General features: G+C 53.1%; 1 protein-coding gene across 10 annotated transcripts in view; it reads right to left on the bottom strand.

The window, feature by feature from the left end:
- Positions 1–11,265: 11,265 nt before the first annotated feature.
- Positions 11,266–20,783, bottom strand: part of TNRC6A (trinucleotide repeat containing adaptor 6A) — a 195,118-nt gene continuing 185,600 nt past the window's right edge. For all 10 annotated transcript variants that reach the window (XM_080681714.1, XM_080681710.1, XM_080681716.1 and 7 more), the window contains 7 exons: positions 18,987–19,145; positions 18,320–18,460; positions 16,908–17,015; positions 16,250–16,471; positions 14,029–14,099; positions 13,210–13,349; positions 11,266–12,937 (listed from right to left, as the gene is read on the bottom strand). In XM_080681714.1, the coding sequence (XP_080537840.1) occupies positions 12,562–12,937; positions 13,210–13,349; positions 14,029–14,099; positions 16,250–16,471; positions 16,908–17,015; positions 18,320–18,460; positions 18,987–19,145 (1,217 nt within the window). In that variant the 3' untranslated portion in view covers positions 11,266–12,561. The remainder of the gene's footprint in view (positions 12,938–13,209; positions 13,350–14,028; positions 14,100–16,249; positions 16,472–16,907; positions 17,016–18,319; positions 18,461–18,986; positions 19,146–20,783) is intronic.

Here is a 20,783-nt window from a genome sequence, read left to right as displayed (position 1 = left end):
GTTGGCGGAGGAGGCAGGGGACAGAGGAGTCCCAGGAGAGCAGCTCAGTGCAGACCAGCCTCTGCGGCAGTGACAGTGACCTTCTTTGTTCAGCCCCCTGTCCTGTGCTCCCCAGACCAAGGCGGTGCAAAGACAGGCGTCTGGAGCCCACGACTCCAGGACAGGCGGGGACAGAGGAAGGCTTTTGCGGGGCACTCAGAGCATTCAAGACGGAAAAATAGCACTTGCAAAACACAGGACTTTCAATAGGCTCTGGATGTCCCACCATGGTGGGATCATCTGAAGATGTGGCCACAGCAGGCCCACGTGGCACAGGCAGCCATGGCCAGAGCAGAGTCATGGCCACAGCCCTGAGCCTGGGCCTGGGCTGCAGTCCTGGCACAGAGGGGCTCAGGAGGCCGGTGGCACACGCGCAGGTTCTGTCCAGTGCTCACCCATCTTCCCAGTCACCCTCGAAGACAGATCCTGTTATTATCCCCAGTTCACCGATGAGAAAACTCGCCCACAGGCTCCAAGCCAGTAAGCGGCAGAGCCAGGATTTGAATCCAGAGCTGTGTCCACCGGACGAGGGTGGCTGGTTGCACAAAGCCTGACAATGAAACTGACACCAGCATGAGTGGGGGCCTGCAGGGGAGTGGCCTGCTCGGGTGGGGGAGGGAGAATGGGTCGCACAGATGGACAGAAGCGGGACAGACAGACAGCCTGACACTGCGATCTGCCTCCAGAGGCACAATCCCAGGAAGGCCGAAGGATGCGTCAGCAGCCTGGCTCTGGTCCTGAGTCCTTGGTGCCTAAGGGACGATGGGTGTGTCCCAGGGTCCCGGTGCCCACACAGGAGGCCAGCAGGTGAGTGAGGCAGGCAGCAGGGCTATGGCCGACTGGGAGCACGTGTCCCAGCCATTACTCAGCTCCAAATGGGGGAGCACGGGGCCAACAGGGCCAGAGATTGTGCTCGTTCTAGAAAAATGGAAAGTCCAGCAATGTGTGCAATGCCTCATGATTAATAACCTGAGGATCAGATACGGCCACTGGCACTGGCTTCTTACCTCCGATGGCTTTTGGATCATCTGGCCCTTGCCCCCTCTTGCTGCTGTAAAGAACAGGAGGAAACGATGGTGCGACGGGGCGGGGGTGGGGGGGTGGTCCTTTTTGGAAGTTTCTTTAAAGTTAACACATACCGACCCAGTGGCCCAGCAGTTCCACTCTCAGGTGTTTCTCAAGAGAAATGAAGCATGTTCCAGAAAGACGGCGCTCAGGTGTCCCCGCAGCTTTCGCTCTCCGTCCCTACCCCCCAGAGGGCAGGGAGACACCCAAGAAGAAACCGCCACTCCGGCCTGGCGAATGGAAGGGTTTTTAAGGAAAACTTACGGGCACTCCCCTCAGGCTACCCCCTCAGGCTACTACCTCACAGGTGCCAAACGATTCTGTAGGGGCAGGTGGGCAGGGTCCTGGGACGCTGGCGAGTCCCGGGTTCAGGAAGACTCGGGAATGCTTGACGGGGTCCGGACAAGGACCTGTTTCAGGAGCTGCGCACGGGGGCCACAGGAGAGGTGCTGCTTTAGGCAGGGGGGCCGGTAAGCTGTGTTAGGCTGTGAGGTGATAGTGGACTCCCCCTGCGATGGGGCTGGTGCCCCCCTCCAACGACAGGAGGTTGAATCCCTTGCCCAGGGCCAGTGATTTACTAGTAGTCCATCATGACCAGTGAAGTCTCCGTAAAACCCAAGAAAGATGGCTTCTGAGGGCTTCCAGATTGGTGAACACAGGCGGGGGGCTGAGACCCCCCAGAGCGGGCATGAAGCCCCGCCCCTTCCCCACGCCTTGCTCCGCATCTGTCCATCCGCGGTGCCCAACCACATCCTTTCCTGATAAACCGCGGTCTCCTGAGCACAGCGCTGCTCTGAGCGCTGGAGCCGCTGTGCGCTCTGGCGGGGTCGGGGGGTTGGGGGCGCTCTGGCAGGGGTCGCTGTGCGCTCTGGCTGGGGCCTGCGCGCTGGTTCTGCTGAGTTCCCTAAGGACTTCAGAAGCGCTGCGTGCTCGCAGCAGATGGAGCCGGTAGTTACAGCGACCACGGGCTGGAGAGCTAGCCCAACCCCGGTGCAGGCCAGCTTTCCCGAGGGGGCCAGGCGGGGCGAGCGTCTGAGTGCTGCCTGACGCACTGTGACTTCGAGACTGGGAGGCCTGGGCCAGCAGCCCCTGGGCACAGGCCCCGCAGCGCCCACTTTGCAGGGATGAAGGTACCAGGGAGCCTGCAGGGATGCCCCTGCCTGCGCGGCCTCTGGAGTGAGTCCCGCCGCCCACGGCGCCTGCTGCGCATCTGGTCACCACTGGGGCTCAAGACTCATTCTTTTCTGTACGTCGGCTTCAGCGGGGAAAACACTACTTCTCCACAACCTTTTTGGATTTGTTTCCTGCTCCCAGAGTAGCGGCGCTCACAAACCCGGGCGGCCCCCGCCCCGAAGCGGCCTCAGGCTGACGGGGGAACGAGGCGGGACCCGTCCTCATTCCGTGTGTCCGCTCCCAGCTGTGCCTCCCTGCTCCCAGCTGTGGGCCCCTCTCCAAGCTGTGGGCACCCCTCCCAGCTGTGGGCCCCCATCCCAGCTGTGGGTCCACCTCCCAGCTGTGGGTTCCCCTCCTAGCTGTGGGTGCCAGTGCATGACCCCATGCTCTGAACCCAGATGTTCTCATCTGAAAGAGGGGATGTCGGGACAATGGTGCCGAGCTGTTTCATCAGGGAGACTCAATGAGACATCGTTCTTCCTAATCCTGAGATGGCATTTTTATTATTTCTTTCTTCCATGAGTGTCCATTGCAGTTTTCCAGGGGCTGTGTGGCATGGGAGGTCACGGGGCTGTGTGGCATGGGAGGTCACGGGCTGTGTGGCATGGGAGGTCACGGGGCTGTGTGGCATGGGAGGTCACGGGGCTGTGTGGCATGGGAGGTCACGGGCTGTGTGGCATGGGAGGTCACGGGGCTGTGTGGCATGGGAGGTCACGGGCTGTGTGGCATGGGAGGTCACGGGGCTGTGTGGCATGGGAGGTCACGGGGCTGTGTGGCACGGAAGGGCCAGAGCTGAGGCAGAAGCTGAGAACCGGACGCCAGGGACATTTGCAAATACGCAAGAGGATGTCACTCTCCTCACAAAGTCTTTCAGGCAAATAGGGTGGTTTTCATAAAAGCGTTGTTTATTTAACATGCGGTGGGTTCTGGTTCTTTAAACGAATGAGTAACATTGTTCACTGTTTCCTCATGTCAGTGTCTCGTCTGGTGAGCGCCTCTAGTGGAACTCCCGTGGCCATGAGGCCAAGCAGCTGCTCTGTGGTGCCCGGGGCTGAACCTGGCAGGCGGGGCGCGTCTGCGTTGGGCCCGTGGTGGCAGGTGTGCTCTGGGGAGCGGCCCCCGGGACCCCCTCGTGCAGTGGGTCTGTGGGAAGGCACCGTGACTTCCTGGGGGACCCTGCTCAATGCAGAGGACTCAGCCCAGGAACAAGGACTCCCTGTCAACGAGTCGCTACACCCTCTCAGAGGTGCCCGTGGCAGCGGTGGGCGTCCGGAGGGTGAGCCACACCGGAGGACTGTTAGAGGGAGCAGAATGGGGAGCCAGCCTGGGTTCCAGAAGGAGGCCTGGCCCGGGGCCGCGGCCGATGTCGCTGCACCCAGGGCCCAGCGCAGGGCCGGCGGCCTTCAGGGTCCAGTTAAATCCTGGCTGGACTAACTTGGTAACTTTGGCAAGTTACTTCACCTCTCTGTGCCTCCATGCGTCAAATAGTTAGAGTTGTTGGAAAGATTCAATGAAAGCGTGCCCAGAGGTGGGCTGTGTGTGCTCGGAGTGACGCTGGCCAGCCCTGCGCAGGGCCCGAGGGATGTAGTCTGAGCAGCTTCTGCCTCTCCTGCATCAGGGGGGTGGGGGCGGGGGGGGGAGCTCCAGTCTGTGCCTCCTCCACGCCCGACACAAAGAGGGCCCGTCCCGCGTGCGCGTCACTGTGGGGGGAGGAGCCCCTCCCTTCATGGCCTTCGGGCTGGTATATATGAGTCAGGGTTACGGGAGAGAATAACCAATTCCATTAGGCACACAGGCACGGGAAGCCCACATGCACGAGCGGTTCAGAGACAGAAGGGACGGAGGCATGTGGCGCGTGGGGTGGGAGGGGGGGTTCTGGGCTGCGGAGGGAGGAGGGCACTGCAGGCCATGGGAGGCAGAGTCCGGGGCTCCCGTGTGCCCTGCCCTAGAGACAGACAGGCCACATATAGACACACACAGAGACACAGAGACCTTTTAGCCATGAGACAGGTACAATAACCCAAAACTCACTAGCTTATAAAAGAACCAGCTGGATCCAAACCAAGATTCTGGCAGATGGAATAAGTAAAGGCTAGCTGCTTAGATGGTTAAAGCTATTTCTTATTAATATTTATGGAGAAGACAATCTTATGGAAGCTATGGCTAGATCTGGGCTTGCACTTTTTAACCCCGCCTCCCCCCTCCGCTGTCTTAGGAACTGAGGGTGGTAAAGGCAGGAGGGCTTTGAATGGCTTCCACATGGCCCTTGGCAGAAAAAGATGCCCTCCCCACTGGGACACATCCTGTTTTCTCTCTTTCGCCCTTATAAATATCGTAAGAACAGGCATTTCGTCCTGGTCATTTTATTTGGAAGCCCTTGCTTTCTAATTGCACTTTTAAACGATCTAATCTAATTGGCACATTCCTCATGATTGCCATGGAATCTTAGGTTGTGGTTTCCCCGAGAGCTGGCCGCTGTCTGGTTGGACTGCAGCCGAAAATGGAGTTTGTCCTGGCTGTGTGTATCTTGGAGCTTCCTACTTCACCAAGCTGCGTTCTTGGGACATAAAATGTTTACGTTGTCTTTAAGTAAGCTTTTGGCACTCTTTTTCTTTCATTTATCTTCTTAAGTTCAGGACTATTGTATTTCCCATGTCCTGGTTTTTTATTTGTTACTAGAGGCCCAGTGCACAAATTTGTGCATGGGTGGGGGGGCGGGCTGGCAGGGGAGAGGGGCCATGGGTGGTTGGCCAGCCAGCCCGCCCCCCGATCAGGGTGTTGGGGGCTGATTGGGGTGGGCGGCCAGGGGCAGGCAGCTGGGGGTTGGGGGGGACCAATTGGGGCCTGGATCAGGCTGGTTGGCTGCTGCAGTGCATGTCATAGCCACCGGTCATTCTGCCATTCTGGTCGCTGGGCTTTTATATATAGAGATTTTTTTCACACTATTTGCAAATGTCTCTTCTCACTGGCTAGGATGTGACGGTGGGAGGGAGCTCTCTTGGCCCATGCAGATGAAAGAGACATTTCAAGGATGGAAGGAGCCTGAGACCAGCCCTGCAGCCTTACAGCGGCCAGCTCAGGGGCAGCCCGCAGCAGCGTCTCTGGTCCAGCTGGTGAACCCCATTCTCAACAAGTGGCCCACCCAGCAGCATCAGTTGACCCCAGGCCTGCGAAGCCTGCTTCTGCATTCTAACGAGATCCCAGGAGACTGATCCATGCACCCTGGAGTTTGAGAATAACTGCTCTGACACAGTAGTGAGGGGTTTCGGTTGTTCTCAGTCTGCGATGGCAAGCAAGGTTGCAGTGAATATGGTGGTCGATGTACTTACTCTCCGGGATAGAGGTCCGGGGTCAGAACCCGGACAGGTATTGCTGGCCCCTGGAAGAAGGACCTTTACCAAAGCTTTTTGTTTCAATATTTTTATTGATTTTAGAGAGAGAGGAAGGAAAAGGGAGAGAGCAAAGCATCGATCAGCTACCTCCTGCATGGCCCCCATCTGAGATCGAGCCCCCAACCCAGACATGTGCCCTGACCAGGAATCAAACCAGCAACCTTTTGGTGCACGGGACAACACCCAACCGGTGCGCCAGGACTACTAAAGGTTTTGACTTGATTTGTTTGGCTATTTTCTATTTTGTTTTTTAAGATTTAATTACAATGCCTGCTACCCTCCCTCTTAGATGACTTGATTTCTCAAAGCTTCTTCCAGGAAAAGGAACTCACTGTGCGCCCCCTGGTGGCTGCTTTCTCCACTTACTAGCAGTGGTTCTAAAGGAATTTGCAACCCCAAACCCATCAAGGGCTAGTTCAACCCATAGCAAATGAGGGTTCCACTCTCCCCCGGAGTTTGGAAGCCACTTCCCATCAGAATTGATGCAACAAAGGGCTGTTTCCAAGAATACTTTCACATTTTAGTGCAAGACTGAGCAAGGGAGTTTTTTTGTTGTTTTGAAAAAAAGTCTATATGGAATGATTGAGGCACAAAAAAACCAAGCAGCCCTAGCCGGCCTGCGGACTGAAAGGTCCCGGGTTCGATTCTGGTCAAGGGCACATGCCCAGGTTGTGGGCTCGATCCCCAGTAGGGGGTGTGCAGGAGGCAGCCCATCAATGAGTCTCTCTCATCATTGATGTTTCTATCTCTCTCCCCCTCTCCCTTCCTCTCTGAGATCAATAAAAACATATTTAAAAACAAAAACAAAGAAGAGACCATTACAATAGGTATAATGACCACTGTGATGACATTTAAAAAAACAAACAAAACAAACATGCATATTAAAAATGCCCCCTGGATGAGTTTTGACATGTGCATGACCTCGGAAACCACTGCCGCAGGTGACAACCACCACTTCCCAAAGGTGCCGAGCTCCCCCTGTCCCTAGACCACCCCTGATTCCACTTGTTTTCTTTCACTGCAGATTAATTCACATATTCCAGAATTTTATATAAATGGCATTATGTGATATGCACTCTTTTTTTGTCTGGCTTTTTATTTTTTGCTCAGCATAATTATTTTGAGATTCATCCATACTGTTATGCTTATCAATAGCTCCATTGTACGGCATATACCACAATCTGTTTATTCATTAATCTGCTGATGGTTTGGGGTGACTGCAATGAAGTCCTTTCTCGTGAGTAAATACGTAGGCGGGAAATGGCTTGTCACGAGGTCAGGGCACAGTTAACCGGCTTCCGGCGTGGTTGTACCATTTACACTCCCAGCAGCAGGGACCAGGACTCTGCTGGTTTGGGCTCCTGCCCTTTCTAAGGCCACGGGTCTGAATCACAGGGGGGCTCGGACCGCGTGGCTCTTGCTGCCAGCCCTGGGGCTTCGGGTCAGTCATGAACTTCTGACCGCCTGTGTACTGGTCTGATTGGTTGCTTGGTGTTGGGCTCTCTAGTTCGAGCCTCCTGCTGTGGCCCCATGACTGTGCCTGTGAGCGTCCCACAGGGGCGCTGGCCCTTACACACACGCGCTGGCCACAGTGGCCACTCGGGATGTGGCGCTGCCTCTGCGCCCTTCTCCCACTCTCGGGCCCGCTCTAACGCCTCTATTGCGGTGGTGGCAGTGAGGAAGCCACCCTAACTGTTCTCCCTGCGTCTTACCCAGCACTCCAGTGGGGACGGGACCACTGTCCACCCCCACCCCAGCGGTGAGGCCGGGCTCTTCGCACCGGGCGGCAGACCGGGAAGGACCTCAGCCGGGTTTGCAGAAACTGACCACAGCCTCTGGCCTCCGAGCTGCTTGGGTTTTAGAACCGTAGACAGGGATGCTGGATCCTGGGGGCGTCTCTGGCGGACAGCTGCTACCCAGCCGTGCCATCCAGATGAGGTCAGAGGTCAGTCGGGCTGGTCACACAGGCCTCCCGGTCCACAGGACACAAGGAGGGCGGGGTCTGCGCTGAGCACAGGCGGGGCCCTGAGGGGCTGGAGGCTGGGCGACCTGCAGGCAGAGGGGCGTAGCCTCTGCATGAGGGAGGCTGTGAGCGGGCCTCAGGCCTCGCCTGGCTCAGGCCGCGCCAGCACTGGGGCCATGGAGCTGAGGCTGCCTGTGCACCTAGGTCGCTGGCAGCTTCCCTGCCTCTACATGCAAGGTTCCAGGAGCAGCCTCCTCACCCCCCACCACCGCGTTGTAACAGCCAAGAACAGCTCCAGGCACTGCCAACTGTCCCCTGGAACAGGGGCCAGGTGCCCCTGGTGGAGAGCCGTCCTGAAGGACAGCCGTAGAGGAGAGACTTTGAGGGAGGGTGGGGCTTGGTGGCAGAGTGAGGAAAGGCAGCAGCCTGGGTAAGGGCTTGGCTCTTTCCCGGCTGGAAAGCCTCAGGCCAGGCGGCAGAGCTATAACCTGAGCGATGAACAATTCGGGTTTACAATGTGCTGGTGGCCCACGCGGTGCCTCTGTGGTGGCTGGAAACTCAGGTACTTCCCTGAAGCCCCCTGGCGACCCTGGCAGGCAGCACTGTCCCCACCTCCTTCATGCTGCCCCCTCACTGGCCCCTGGCTTGCGGGTCAGACACCTGGGCCTGGGTCTCCAGGCTGCGCTCCTCGCCGGGGGGGGGGGGGGGGGGGGGCGCTGCTCAGATGCCCCTCCTCAGAGGGCGCCTGGTTCCCCCAGCTGCTCAGGTGGTCGTGGGGGGCAGTGGTCACCAGCGCCGCTCTGTGGAGACAGGAGCCACAGAGCCGAGGCCAGAGGGTGCTTCCATGGGATGCTGAGCCAAGCCTCACAGCAGGACCCATTTCGGAGGTGACCCTCCCACCCCTGCATGCACCTCGAGTCTCCGGAGGAGCAATTTCTGAAGTGTGGGTCCTGGCCCCAGGAGTGGGGGGACCTAACACGCTTTTCAGCTGAAGAAGGGACACTGAGTCACAAGACGGCTTTTCCCTGCAGCAGTCAGGTGTCTGGCACCTTCCTCTCCCCCCTGCGCCGGCACCTCCCCCTACCCCACCATCTCCCCTCCCCTCCAACTTTGACAGCCATCTCCAGCAGGAATCTAACGCAGTTTGCGTTTTCTTTCTGTTATATAGTTCCCTTTAGTGTATGGCAAACAGCACTGATTTTCTGTACACCCTCAACTTGGTCAATAAACTAAGTTGACTTTGAAAACCATGAAATCAATGAAAAGCCAGGGGGTTCGGTGATGCTGTCGCGGGGCCTCTGAGTTGGCGTCAGGCCCTGGGCTGTTTAGGTCCTGTCATCACTTGAAGTCGGCCCTCTTGGGGATGGACTGTGGACACAGCTGCCCAAAGCTGAGTCCTGCTCTCCAGCCAGGTCAGGGCTCTCCCTACCAGTGGGCCGCCAGCCAGGAGAGGGCCGCGGATCCCGGCCGGGCGCGAGCAGAGGCCACTGGAGTTGTCTGCTCCTTGGGACGTGAGCTTGCGCACAGCTCGCCCTGTGCGGCCCCCGCTTTCTGAAGAAGCGAGTTTAACTGGCTAGCTCCAACGTTAGTTTTGGATGAATACAGATGTGAGAGAGCAGAATGCAACATACTCAGCTTTAACTTCAAATGCAAAGCTTCAAGTTCTGGCCCAGATCCCAAGGGAGGTTCACCCTCAGTCCCGAGCTTTGGGGGCCACACAATTGAGAAACACTGCACTATGGTAGTTCCCAGTCCCAGGGCGGCTGGGGCATCCAGTTGTGAGGCCAGTTGTGAGGCGGGAACCGTGTAGGAGCCCCTGATGTGTAAGCCTAGCACCATTACTGTCCCTCCCCTCCCGCTTTCCCAATGCCTGCTGGGAGGAGGTCCCTGGGCCAGCGCCTGGTCTCAAGGGCTCTCAGGTCCATTTGGGTTGCAGTCTGGCCCTCATTCAGCGACCCCGCCGCTCACATCTGAAAATGAAGGATCCACAGGGGAAGATCTAAACTTTGGAGAAGAGGGCAACAGTCACGTGCCAATGGTGGATCATACAGCTGGGCCTACAGCCAAGTTGCTCGATGCAACCGCAGTCTGTACTCCTGTCTGGATCGAAACCTGTCCTGCTGTCAAGAACGTCACCTCCGCCTTCCCTGGCTCACCCACTGTCTTTGGTCCACAAGTGGCAATAGGTAAGTTTATTTCCTTCCCATATTTAGCAACTACCATGCTTATGAGCAGGAGCTTCCTTGTCACCTGGCACAGGACCTGGAGGTCCTGCTGGGACAGCAAGACACTTGTAGCAACGGGAGCAGCGAGGGGCAGAGGCCCCTTGCGGACGGGAGCACAGTGGGACCGTCTGCGAGGGTGAGGCAGTGTCAGAGCTTAGCACGACCTGGGCGGCAGCGGTAGGAGCACCTCACCTCGGGCAGCGGGAGCATCATGAGCGCCCTCGGAAATGACTAGCGGTGCTCTTGCGTAGATGTGGATGGGTAGCTGGGTTCCTGGGGGCGGCCAGCGACCTGCACCAGGACCCCGGGGAACGCCAGACTCCCAGTGGGATGAAGCCAGGCAGGTGGGAGAGATGAAAGCGGGCTTCAGTGAAACCCAGTGGCTTAGGGAGCAGAGCTGTATTATTGAAGGACCAAGCAAAAACCAACCACTGGCTCATTTTTTTAATCAAACACTTTATTTCCACATAACAAGCGCAAAAAACTCCCAAACACTTGAACAATACAATTAACGCAGTTATGAAGTCAATTATATACTACTCAAAGCCCCAAAGGTCAATTAGCGTGACGTCCCAAACATTTCCAGACGTGGTTTTTCAAAGCTACCTTTGGTTTTTGGAAAAACCAGTGTGGAAGTCAATACACATCGAATGCACGGAACATGGCTTACACCTGGCAAGTGGCCGCAGTGAAGCCTGGCGCTGCGAGCACAGGCCGCCGGAGCCCGCTGGAGCGGGAGGGGCCAGTCCGGCGGCTCCTGCTCGGTAACAGAGGTCTGAGCTTAACACCAGACACTGCCGGGCAGTGAGCCTCCTGCTCCGCGTGTCTGCTGAGGCCTGCGATGGGCACGGATGGCAGGGAAGATGAGTCACAGGAGCGCTGAGCAACAGGTCCCACAGGTGCGAAGGGCAGGCGGGAGCCAGCTACCGTCTCCCATTGTTCTCACATTATTTCAGGGTGAGATTGTGGATAAGTTCAGTTAAAATGTTCCAATATTTGCTTATATTTTTAATCGGTTGCTCTATGAGAACCCTCATACATAGCAACTTGAAAACTTTCATTATAAAAAAGAGCGTACAAATAAATTCACAAAAAAGAGACAATTGATGTTGAGCAGCCAAAAAGTCATGGTTTATTATATCTGAAGAAATTTCATAATTAAACACAACCAAACTGTACATTTTACAATCACATTCTATTTGTAAACAGTTAAAAGCCACTGACTTCTTTTGCATCATAGGACACAAACAGTTAGAATCAAGGCAATGAAATGATGGCAAATTCTCTTGTGTTAAAATTTTTACCCTTGTTTAGTCTCTCCTTCGACTAAGCAAGCATTATAATACCATTTGTGGGCAAAAAAGGGGGGAGGAGAGAAAGAAACTGTAAAAATGGTGTAACTCGTTAGTTTGCAACAACATTTAAAATTTCCTTTCTACAATGAACGACTCTGTAAGCCCAAAACCGTGCTTACAGGATGCATAGTTACTGATTTCGGCTTTAAGGTACAACATTAGACATAACACAGTCACGACAGCAGGAACAGAGCCACTTGATGGAATTACAAAAATGATTCCCTACTGATCATTAGCAAACCATCATCACACTAATAAAAAGACAGCATCTGAAGCAGAACGTCAAACTTCAGCTTGAAGCGTTTTTTTGTGTTTTTTTTTTTGTGGTTTTTTTTTTGGCAGAGAAAATTCTTTAACAGAGCAATACATAGTATCAGTGCTAAAACTTGGGGGTTTCCTTTTTTCCTATAAGAAACTACAAGGTTTTGTTTTTGTTTGACTGGGGACCCGGTTTTCCTGAGAACCATGCTCTTTGATTTAGGACAGGAATAGAAAACAAGAACATGGCCAAATGCTGCTCCTTTTCCCAGAGATAGAAAGCATCTTTTAAATCCTCCTTTTTTTTTTGTCTTTTAAAATTTTTTTTAATGATGGAAGAGTAAACATTTTTTTTTTCTCAAAAAACAAACAAAAAAATCTGTAAACAAGAAGGTCAACGTGAGAGCCTTCAAAAGAAAATGGAAAGCCCATTCAAAGTGCAGGGCCCCCTGGTGCAGGTGGGCTGCAATCACAGCTGTGGCCACAGTTTTTCAAACTGCAGAGCGCAATTCTTTAGTTTTAGAACATGAAGAAACGGGTGCAACACTTTCATTTATCGTCCTAAGTCAGCATCATAACGTGATCTCCAACTCCACGACACACAGTAAGGTAGCGGACATCAAGGCATAGTAGAGAGCGCACACCTTAAGGACATCCTTGAGTAAACATCACACGGAACAGCTGCCCCCCCCATATTGCCGATTAGACGGAGAGAACATCATTCAGTGCAAAGGTAAAAGCTCATACGTTATCAGCCCAAACAATGGTTTTGGGGGGAAAAAAAAAAAAAAAGGGTGGGGGTGTGGGAATAGAAAAAAAAAGAACCCAAAGGCTAAACATGATGAATTCGCACAGGTGAGCTCACTACGCGGTCAGCACGTATGGCGCCAGTGGGAGTGTAACGAGACACCTTCACATTATAGTATTGGCCTGCATGATTCAAGTATTCAACTGATATGTTTCGGGGAAAACAAAGTGGAAAATGTGCAGAAGAGCTGTTCCCACAGGTGCCCCGCTGCAGGCGGCGAGCTCAACTTAGTGCCCCTTTCCTTTGCATCTTGAGGTCGCGGTCACGAGTCTACCTCTACCTGTCACATGGACTCTCCACCCCCACCAAGGTGGTCAACAGAAAGAAAAGCATTGATGGGGGATGGGCTGCTCATTCCTCGGGGGTCACTGCTGCTTGGAGGGCCCCACAGGCTTGTGGAATAGTGGGGGGTCCCCCAGAGGGAAGTGCCATGGAGGTCTCCACAGTTAGTCCCCGCCAGCCCAGCACCATTCCAGTGACTGAGATCAGTCCGGCTGGAGAACGGGTGGGAACAGTCGAGGGAGCCCAGCCGGTTCTGGCTGGACCCGAGGGACTGCCAGCCAGGGGAAGGGGTCAGAGACTGACTTTGTGCAAAGAAACGACTGATCTCCTCTTCACTGGCAAACTCAGCGAGAATAGTAGTGTTCCCCAGCACACACCTGGGGAGGGAGAAGCGCACGTGAGGACCCAGAGACCGGAGGCTCCCACGGATTTAAGTGAGGGTGGCACCAATGTCCAGGACACACCAGGTACCCAGCACACCCTCCCGCCTCCCTCCATGAGCACGTGCCTGCAAAACCATCCCCCACAGGGCAGCAGTGCCGGGGATTTTCTGGGGCCACCAGACCAGGGTGCTGCGGGGGGGTGTGCTCTCACTCCAAGCTCTCCAGGCAGGAGGGCTCCCGGGTGGCGCACAGAGCAGCCAACTTACATGTGCAGAGACTTCTGTGCCTTCACTACCTCTTCCTTCGAGCTGTAGCGGACCAAAGCGTTTCCGTGCGGGAGGTTCAGGTGGAATGTTATCAGGGGGCCATGCTGCATGCACAGGGTGCGCAGAGTCGAGCCGTCGATCTAGGAGACAGCACGAGTGCCAGTTAGCTGCGCTGCGCGGCGCGAGGACACCAGGGAAGCTGTCCGGGGATGCGACTCTCGTCCTCCCTCTTACCTGCGATGTTTCACTCCTGGTGCCACTTTCCCCTGGGACTCACTGCTGTGATGGGGTATGGTGCCCCCTCCCCACCTCCACTAGTCCCAGAGCCATACCTCCGTGGCCTCTGGATCCCGGGACATGTTCCATGTCCCCAATTCCTGAGTTAGCCATTGCCCTGCTGTGGCTTCAAGCCTTCTCTCCCTGGCCCTGAGGCAGGACCCATCAAGGCACTGCTCCCTGTGGGAGGAGGGTGGGCTCGAACATCAGCCTCCAAGGGGGTGGCCCAGGGATTAAGAAAATGGCCTCACTGAACAGGGCAGACCAGGGCTCTCCAAGTGCATCAAGCTCATCTGCTGGCCTGGTGAACTGCCCAGCCCTGATCCTAGCCCACATCACTGCCCATCTTGGGCTAAGATCAGCACATTTCCCAAGGCAGAAGGGCTGCACCAGACCGTGGCCTGCCTGGGACCTAAAGCCATCTCCTCTGCTGGCCCTGACTCCCACTCAGGCCCGGCAGCCCTTTCCCCACTTAAAAAGCCTGGAGACCTTCTCTCCCAGGCCACCTCGTGCATCCGCACACACCAGTGCCTGTGCTCTTACCTGAGGTGTAAGGTTTTTCAGAACAAGCCAATTTGTTATTCTCCCTGAGCTGCTCTCACCCCAGCTGGACCCTGAACAAGGAAGAAAGAGGACAAGTCAGTTTCCTGACACTGTGGCTGGAGCGATAACTTAGGACAGTGGTAGGCAAACCGCGGCTCATGAGCCACATGCGGCTCGCGAGCCACGGTTTGCCACTCTGCTGACTAATGAGTTTGCCGACCACTGGACTAGACTAAATGTTACCGTGTAGTTGGAAGCTGTGAGGATTAGGCAATTGTGGCATATTGTGTAAAAAGAGGTAAAGGGTAGTATATGACAGTGGTCGGCAAACTCATTAGTCAACAGAGCGGCAAACCGCGGCTCGCGAGCCACGGTTTGCCGACCACTGACTTAGGACAAGCACGTCCTAGTCTCATCACGGTATGTGGTGGTCACGGGGCTCCTGGCTAGTGAGGCACAAAGGAAGGCCTCCCTTTGGGATATTTTCATTTATGAAGCTAAAGCTATCTCAAAAGACTACCACTTGGGGAAGGCCTCTCCAGTGTCCCCTGATGAACTGGCACGAGTGTCCCGCAGGGTGGAGCTCTGAGGGACACTTGAGCTGGTAATTGAGCAGACAGCCTCGTTTCTGTCTGGGTCACCATGGTAGCATGCCACCTGCTTTCTGCTCTCTCCCAGCAGCAGAACCTGAAGACGTGATCAAGTCAGCCCAGTTTACAACTGCTCCCAGGTGCCTCACAGACACTCCGTACCACTCGGGAGGTAGCTCCACCCACTTCTCCCTGCACACGGCTCTTGAACCTTCTTCTAAGTCCAACAGGGAACCCTAGTGCGTCCCCAGGGCTGAGCCTTATGCTGCTCCCTCTGCTTTGCTTGGCTTCCTGATCCCACTCAACTCCACCAAGCCTTCTTAGGGCGGGCTCGAAGGCATCCCCTCACACTATACACTAGCCACTTATAGTAGCTGGCCCCCAGGTGGCTGTGGCCAGAAAGAACAATGTACACACAACACCCATTACATTAATTTGCATTTAGTAGCTTAAAACAGACTCAAGTATTGTCATGTAATCAAAACTTCCCCCAAAGGAAACACTAAGTTTTATTTCAGCCAATCACCTGTCTAAAGATCAGAAATCATTGAGATATTACCATTTTCAGCCTGGAGATGACCAAGTTTGGTACAGCCCGGGGGCAGGGCATAACGAAGTAAGAACCAGCAGACAGCTCCGAGTCCAACCTGGGGCTGTGTGCTGGGGAGCTGGGCAGTCCAGTGCTAGTCATGTGCAGGAGGAGAGCCCTCTGCCCCTTCCTAAGACAGTCTGCTTTATGCCTGCTGGCTCTGTCTGACTAGCAGCACCCCATCCCGCTCAAATGTCTCTGTTTAGCCCGGCTGGTGTGACTCAGTGGTTGAGCATTGACCTATGAACCAGGAGGTCACAGTTCGATTCCCAGCCAGGCACTTGCCTGGGTTGTGGGCTCGATCCCTAGTGGGGGTTGTGCAGGAGGCAGCCGATCAATGTTTCTATCCCTCTCCCTTCCTCTCTCCCTCTAAAAAAATAAAAATAAAAATAAGAATATATAAAGAAAACAAACAAACAAAAAACCCCGCAATACATTTTATGAGCCCCTACATCAAGGCCAGGCTTTCCCGGCCCTGCCGTGGCAGCTTCTGCCCTATGTGCCACACGCGGTGTGCTCTGAAGGCTGGCCAGGAGTGAGAAGTTACCACACATTTTAAGAGGAGCATGTGAGTCCCTGAATGGTTTGGCTCAGTGGATAGAACGTCGGCCTGCGGACTGAGAGGTCCCGGGTTCGATTCCGGTCAAGGGCATGTACCTTGGTTGCGGGCATATCCCCAGTAGGGGGTGTGCAGGAGGCAGCTGATCGATGTTTCTCTCTCATCAATGTTTCTAACTCTCTGTCCCTCTCCCTTCCTCTCTGTAAAAAATCAATAAAAAAAAAAAATAAAAATAAATATATATATATATATATATATATATATATATAAAAAGAGGAGCAGGTGAGGAACTTCTCAAAGAAAGGAGCCCCATTCCACTCACTCACCACTGTCTGCCAAGGGTTCTTAGGTGAACTGGGTGACGTGGAGACCGAGAAGAGTGTGCAGTGGGAGCACACTGTTCTAGTTCTAGCCCCCTGACAGAGGGCACTGCCTCCGTCACACCAGCCTGCGTGCTAGTCAGTGCGCGGCACCTCATCTTACCTGGGGTATACCTGGCGTCAGAATTTCCCCATCCTCCACCTACACGAAGAGGAGAATTATCCCACGTAGACAAGGGAGGCTTCTGACCAGTGAGCCCCGGAGGTGGGCGGGATGGAGCAGTGATGTTTTTAGGTGGCAAAGGGACCTTCCACAGCTCATGGGCCAGAGAGGTGTTTGTGACTGACCCCGGAGACCACGTCAATTTGGAATCACTATTTCTGGCTACTCAAAGGGAACAAAAAGTGGGAGGGGGGAGATAATGCTTTTAGAAAAGATCAAATTTAAATAACAACATCCACTCTCCTGCTGAAACCAAACAAAGTGAGACTCTACTAAAAACCCCTAAATCAAACCAAGCTGCCAAAGAAAACAACAAGCCAAGAAAGTGCTCCTTCACCTCCAAACCCCAGAACCCGCAGGCAGCCCATCAACAATTCTCTCTCATCACTGATGTTTCTATCTCTCCCTCTCCCATCCTCTCTGAATCAATACAAATGTATTAAGTGAGAGAAAGCTAATTTCCTGGCTGCGGCCTCATGGAAGCGGGTGTGCGGTGAACAGACAGCACTGCTCCACCAGAGAGCGGAGAGCTTGCTGAGAGCAAGTGATCTTAGCAGACTGGGGAGAGGGCCCACCCCCATGACCCAGCCCCGCCCACCTGAAGTGCTTTGTGCTGTACTGCTGAGGGGAACGTTGTAGTTGGAGGCACGAATGGATGACCAGGCACTAGTTGAAGGCAGCGTGGTGTTCAAGGATGAGGATGACCCTATGTGGGGGAAGAGCCCAATTAGTCATCCCCAGAGTAAGTGACATGGTGTCTTAGAATAAGCAAAAGCGCCTAGCAAAACGACAACTTCACAGCCATCTCGAGAAAGGACTGGCATTTTCAGGCTCACAGACGCTATCCAAGACTGCCCCTTCTTTCTCGCCCTCAAAACAGCATGCTGAGAGCTGTCTCCCTGGACAGCTCGGCCTGGCAAGGCCTTTCTCCTCCTCCACTGTGCCCCAGATTCAGTCTCTGAAACCTAGCCCATACCCATTTTCTCTAGTTTAGCTCCAGACTGACCATTATCTGATTGCTCTAACAGCTCCTGCTGGGTCTCCCACTCCAATCCACCTGTTCACCCACCTTAAATAAAGGTGGACTCTTCCACTCAAAACCTTCAGTGGTTTCTCTTAATATCAAAATTAACCCCCCGACTTTCAGAATCTCCCACAGATAAGAAGCTGCCACCTCTGCGAGCATGTCTCCCATGAGCCACCACGACAGGAGGATGCCGTGTGGCTGTCCCTACTTCTTCCCCTGGGAAGGTAGTGGCTCTACCTACTTCTGCAGAGCTGTCTGCCCAACTGCTAGAAGGACGACTCACCACCACTGTGATATGGCAAACACCTGCTCGCCAATGACACGTCTAATATAAGATGCAGACTGGCGCATATTTTCTTTATTTAAAATTGTTTAAAGGGGCAGATGGAAGGATAAATGTTACAAGAACGGAAAATACTCTCATTTCATTCTCCTTCCTTCCAGTGCACCCACGAAATACAGTAAATATAATCACGTGTAGGTAGTAGGATGATTTTATTTGATAACCCATTAAAAAGTGCATCTGGACTATAGGGATCCTTAAAATTGGTATTATTTCCACTCTCTGAAAGACAGAGAAAGTCAAATTGCTTTTCCAGATGACAGTCCTTTAATATCCAGAGTGTATAAATAAATAATAACAAAGATACACCTTTTACAAAAAACACCCATTTCTTAATAACCACAACAGGATAAAGGAGGCAACAACCTGCAGCTGCTAATACAATGACTGGAAAGCAAACAGTTGTTGGTCCTTTGTTAACTGCACATGTGTGTTTACCATATCAAGTGAGAATAAACCCTCCTCACTTAAAAAGTGCTGAAATGTCGCCTATGGGACGAGACCCTTCTGCTCCCCCTGCCCAGTTTCCTGGGGTGAGGGGCTGAGATGTGCTGGTGACGTTGCTGCGGAGGCCTCACACCTACTCTGAGCCATGCTTACACCATGCTGTCCAGAAACGGAAGTGTACCCGCCTACATACCACTGTTCCTGTCCCTGAGGTGGTCAACTTCCCGCACAGTGTTAATTGAAAGATTGTTGATGACACTGCCAGGAGTGACGTAAGGGTCAGTTTCTGGGTCAATGTTTGGATAACCTTTCCATGGTTCACCAGGGCGAAATTCTGGAAATGAAAACTTTAAATTAGTTCAGGCTTAATCACCATTACTAAATAATGAAAAGTTTTTACTCCTAAAATCTACGTAAATATCAAGTATTTTGATTCGTTAACAAAATGAGATGAACATAGGCTGTTATTTATGAATAACGTGCAGGTTTTTACAACAGGAACCAATGCTCTGGGGGTTTGTATACCTCAAACAGTAACATCCTACAGTGCTCTATTACCAGGCACAAAGCCACAGCAACTGAGCAGGCGGTGCAGGCCCTGGGAGCGTTTCTGCCTACCCCGCGGCACAACTGAGATGCTGCCCAGGAGGTTCCCTGGCACAGGTGAAGATGGAACATGAGTGCCAGGGGTGGACAGTCCCACTCTCACTGCTTGCAGCGTAAGGCACTGGCCACAGGGCAGACTTGATGCCCGACTTCATTGTCCCTCAGCATTCATTTGTACCCTGAGCACTCAGTCCAACAGCCAGAACTGGGCTAAATCATTACCAAAGTCATGACGGAAGCTGCTGGCATCTTACCTGGTGGCCAGTTAACACTGCTAGAGCCATTGGGCGATTTGGCACGTGGCCAGCCATCTCCCACTGAGCCTGGAGGGCTGGCTGGCGAAGTACTGCTGTTCATGAAGTCATAAGGAACAAACGGAGACTCTTCCAGCCTGAAACCACTTGAAATAGCACCTAAAAGGAGAAATATGACCTCGAGATGGGAGCAAAATACATGACCAAGGTCCGTCCTATGCTCTGCGGTGTGTGAAGATGCACGGCTGAGAGCTGACACTGTCACAGTTCATGTCATTCCAAGAAGGGCGTGAGTGACCAGGATAAGAGTACAAAATTATTGCCAAGTCATGAAGACTCTCATACTGAGGCCTACACTAAGAACAAGCACAGTGCACGCGTTGTGAGATTCCTGCTGTGGGTGAATGAGAGGTACTGGGGGGGAAGAAAGAGCTGCAGTCAAGAACATCCTGATATCATCAACAGATCAACAAATGACAAGTGCTGGTGAGGATGCGAAAAAAAAAGGAACCCTCGTACACTGCTGGTGGGAATGCAGACTGGTGCAGCCACTGTGGAGAACAGTATGGAGTTTCTTCAAAAAACTAAAAATGGAACTCCCATTTGACCCAGTGATCCCACTTCTAGGACTATATTCCAAGAAATCAGAAACACCCATCAGAAAGGATATATGCACCCCTATGTTCATAGCACAATTTACAATAGCCAGGATTTGGAAACAGCCTAATGCTCATCAGATGAATGGATTACAAAACCGTAGTACATCTACACAATGGAATACTACACTGCTGTAAAAAAGAAGGAACTCTTACCATTTGCAACAGCATGGATGGACCTGGAGAGCATTATGCTGAGCGAAATTAAGCCAGTCAGAGAAAGATAAATATCACATGATCTCACTCATTTGTGGAAAATAATGAACAACATAAACTGATGAACAAAAATAGAGCCAGAGTCATAGAGGCATCGAACAGACCGTCTAACCTCAGAAGGAAGACAGGGGAAGGAGGTAAGAGATCAACTAAAGGACTTGTATGCATGCATATGAGCATAACCAATGGACACAGACATTAGGGGGAGTAAGGGCATGTGCTGGGAGTTGGGAGCAGCTGGGGAGAGGTCAATGGGGGGAAAAGGAGACATATGTAATACTTTAAACATAAAGAATTTAAATTTAAAAAAAATATTCATTTCTATGAACACCCCCCACCCCCCAAAAAAAATCCTGAGTGACAAAGAGCGGGAACCCAAGAAATGTGTAGGTAAGGAGACAGTGACGATCTTTTCCACCCGGACATTTACATTTCTCCCCTATGCTCTACCCCTGGGGACTACATAGCATTGTTAAAGGTCTATGTTACCACAAGTGTGAAAGCCCATCAAAACACAGCTAACATTCAGAAACGACCGTCTGTGTTGAAATCTATCCTCCACGCCCATCCCTGAGCTCATTTTAGAATGAGGAATGCTTTACACAGTGGCAACCAGCGTTTTCTCATGAGGACAGGCCAGGCGCTGTGTTCAATGCTGGACACAGAAAGCTGAGTGAGATGAATGGAGTCCTTGCCTTTAATGACAGTAGATTCTCACAAAGAGGTGACCAAGTGAACAGTGATGGAAGGACAGAGCATAAGGCAAGGAGGGGCCGAGCCCTCATGCAAAAGGCTGGGGTGGGATTCTAGGTGCAGGTGCAGCCTATAAGGACCTGAGGAGAGGAATGGAGCAGCAGTCTGAGAACTGAAAGACCATTTTGTTAGCAACATGGAGGATGGGGTCCTGATCTCAAAGGAAGGGATG

This window comes from Plecotus auritus (assembly GCF_963455305.1).
Source record: "Plecotus auritus genome assembly, chromosome: 7".
Lineage (NCBI taxonomy): Eukaryota > Metazoa > Chordata > Mammalia > Chiroptera > Vespertilionidae > Plecotus > Plecotus auritus.
This window is presented reverse-complemented; position numbering and strand designations above follow the sequence as displayed.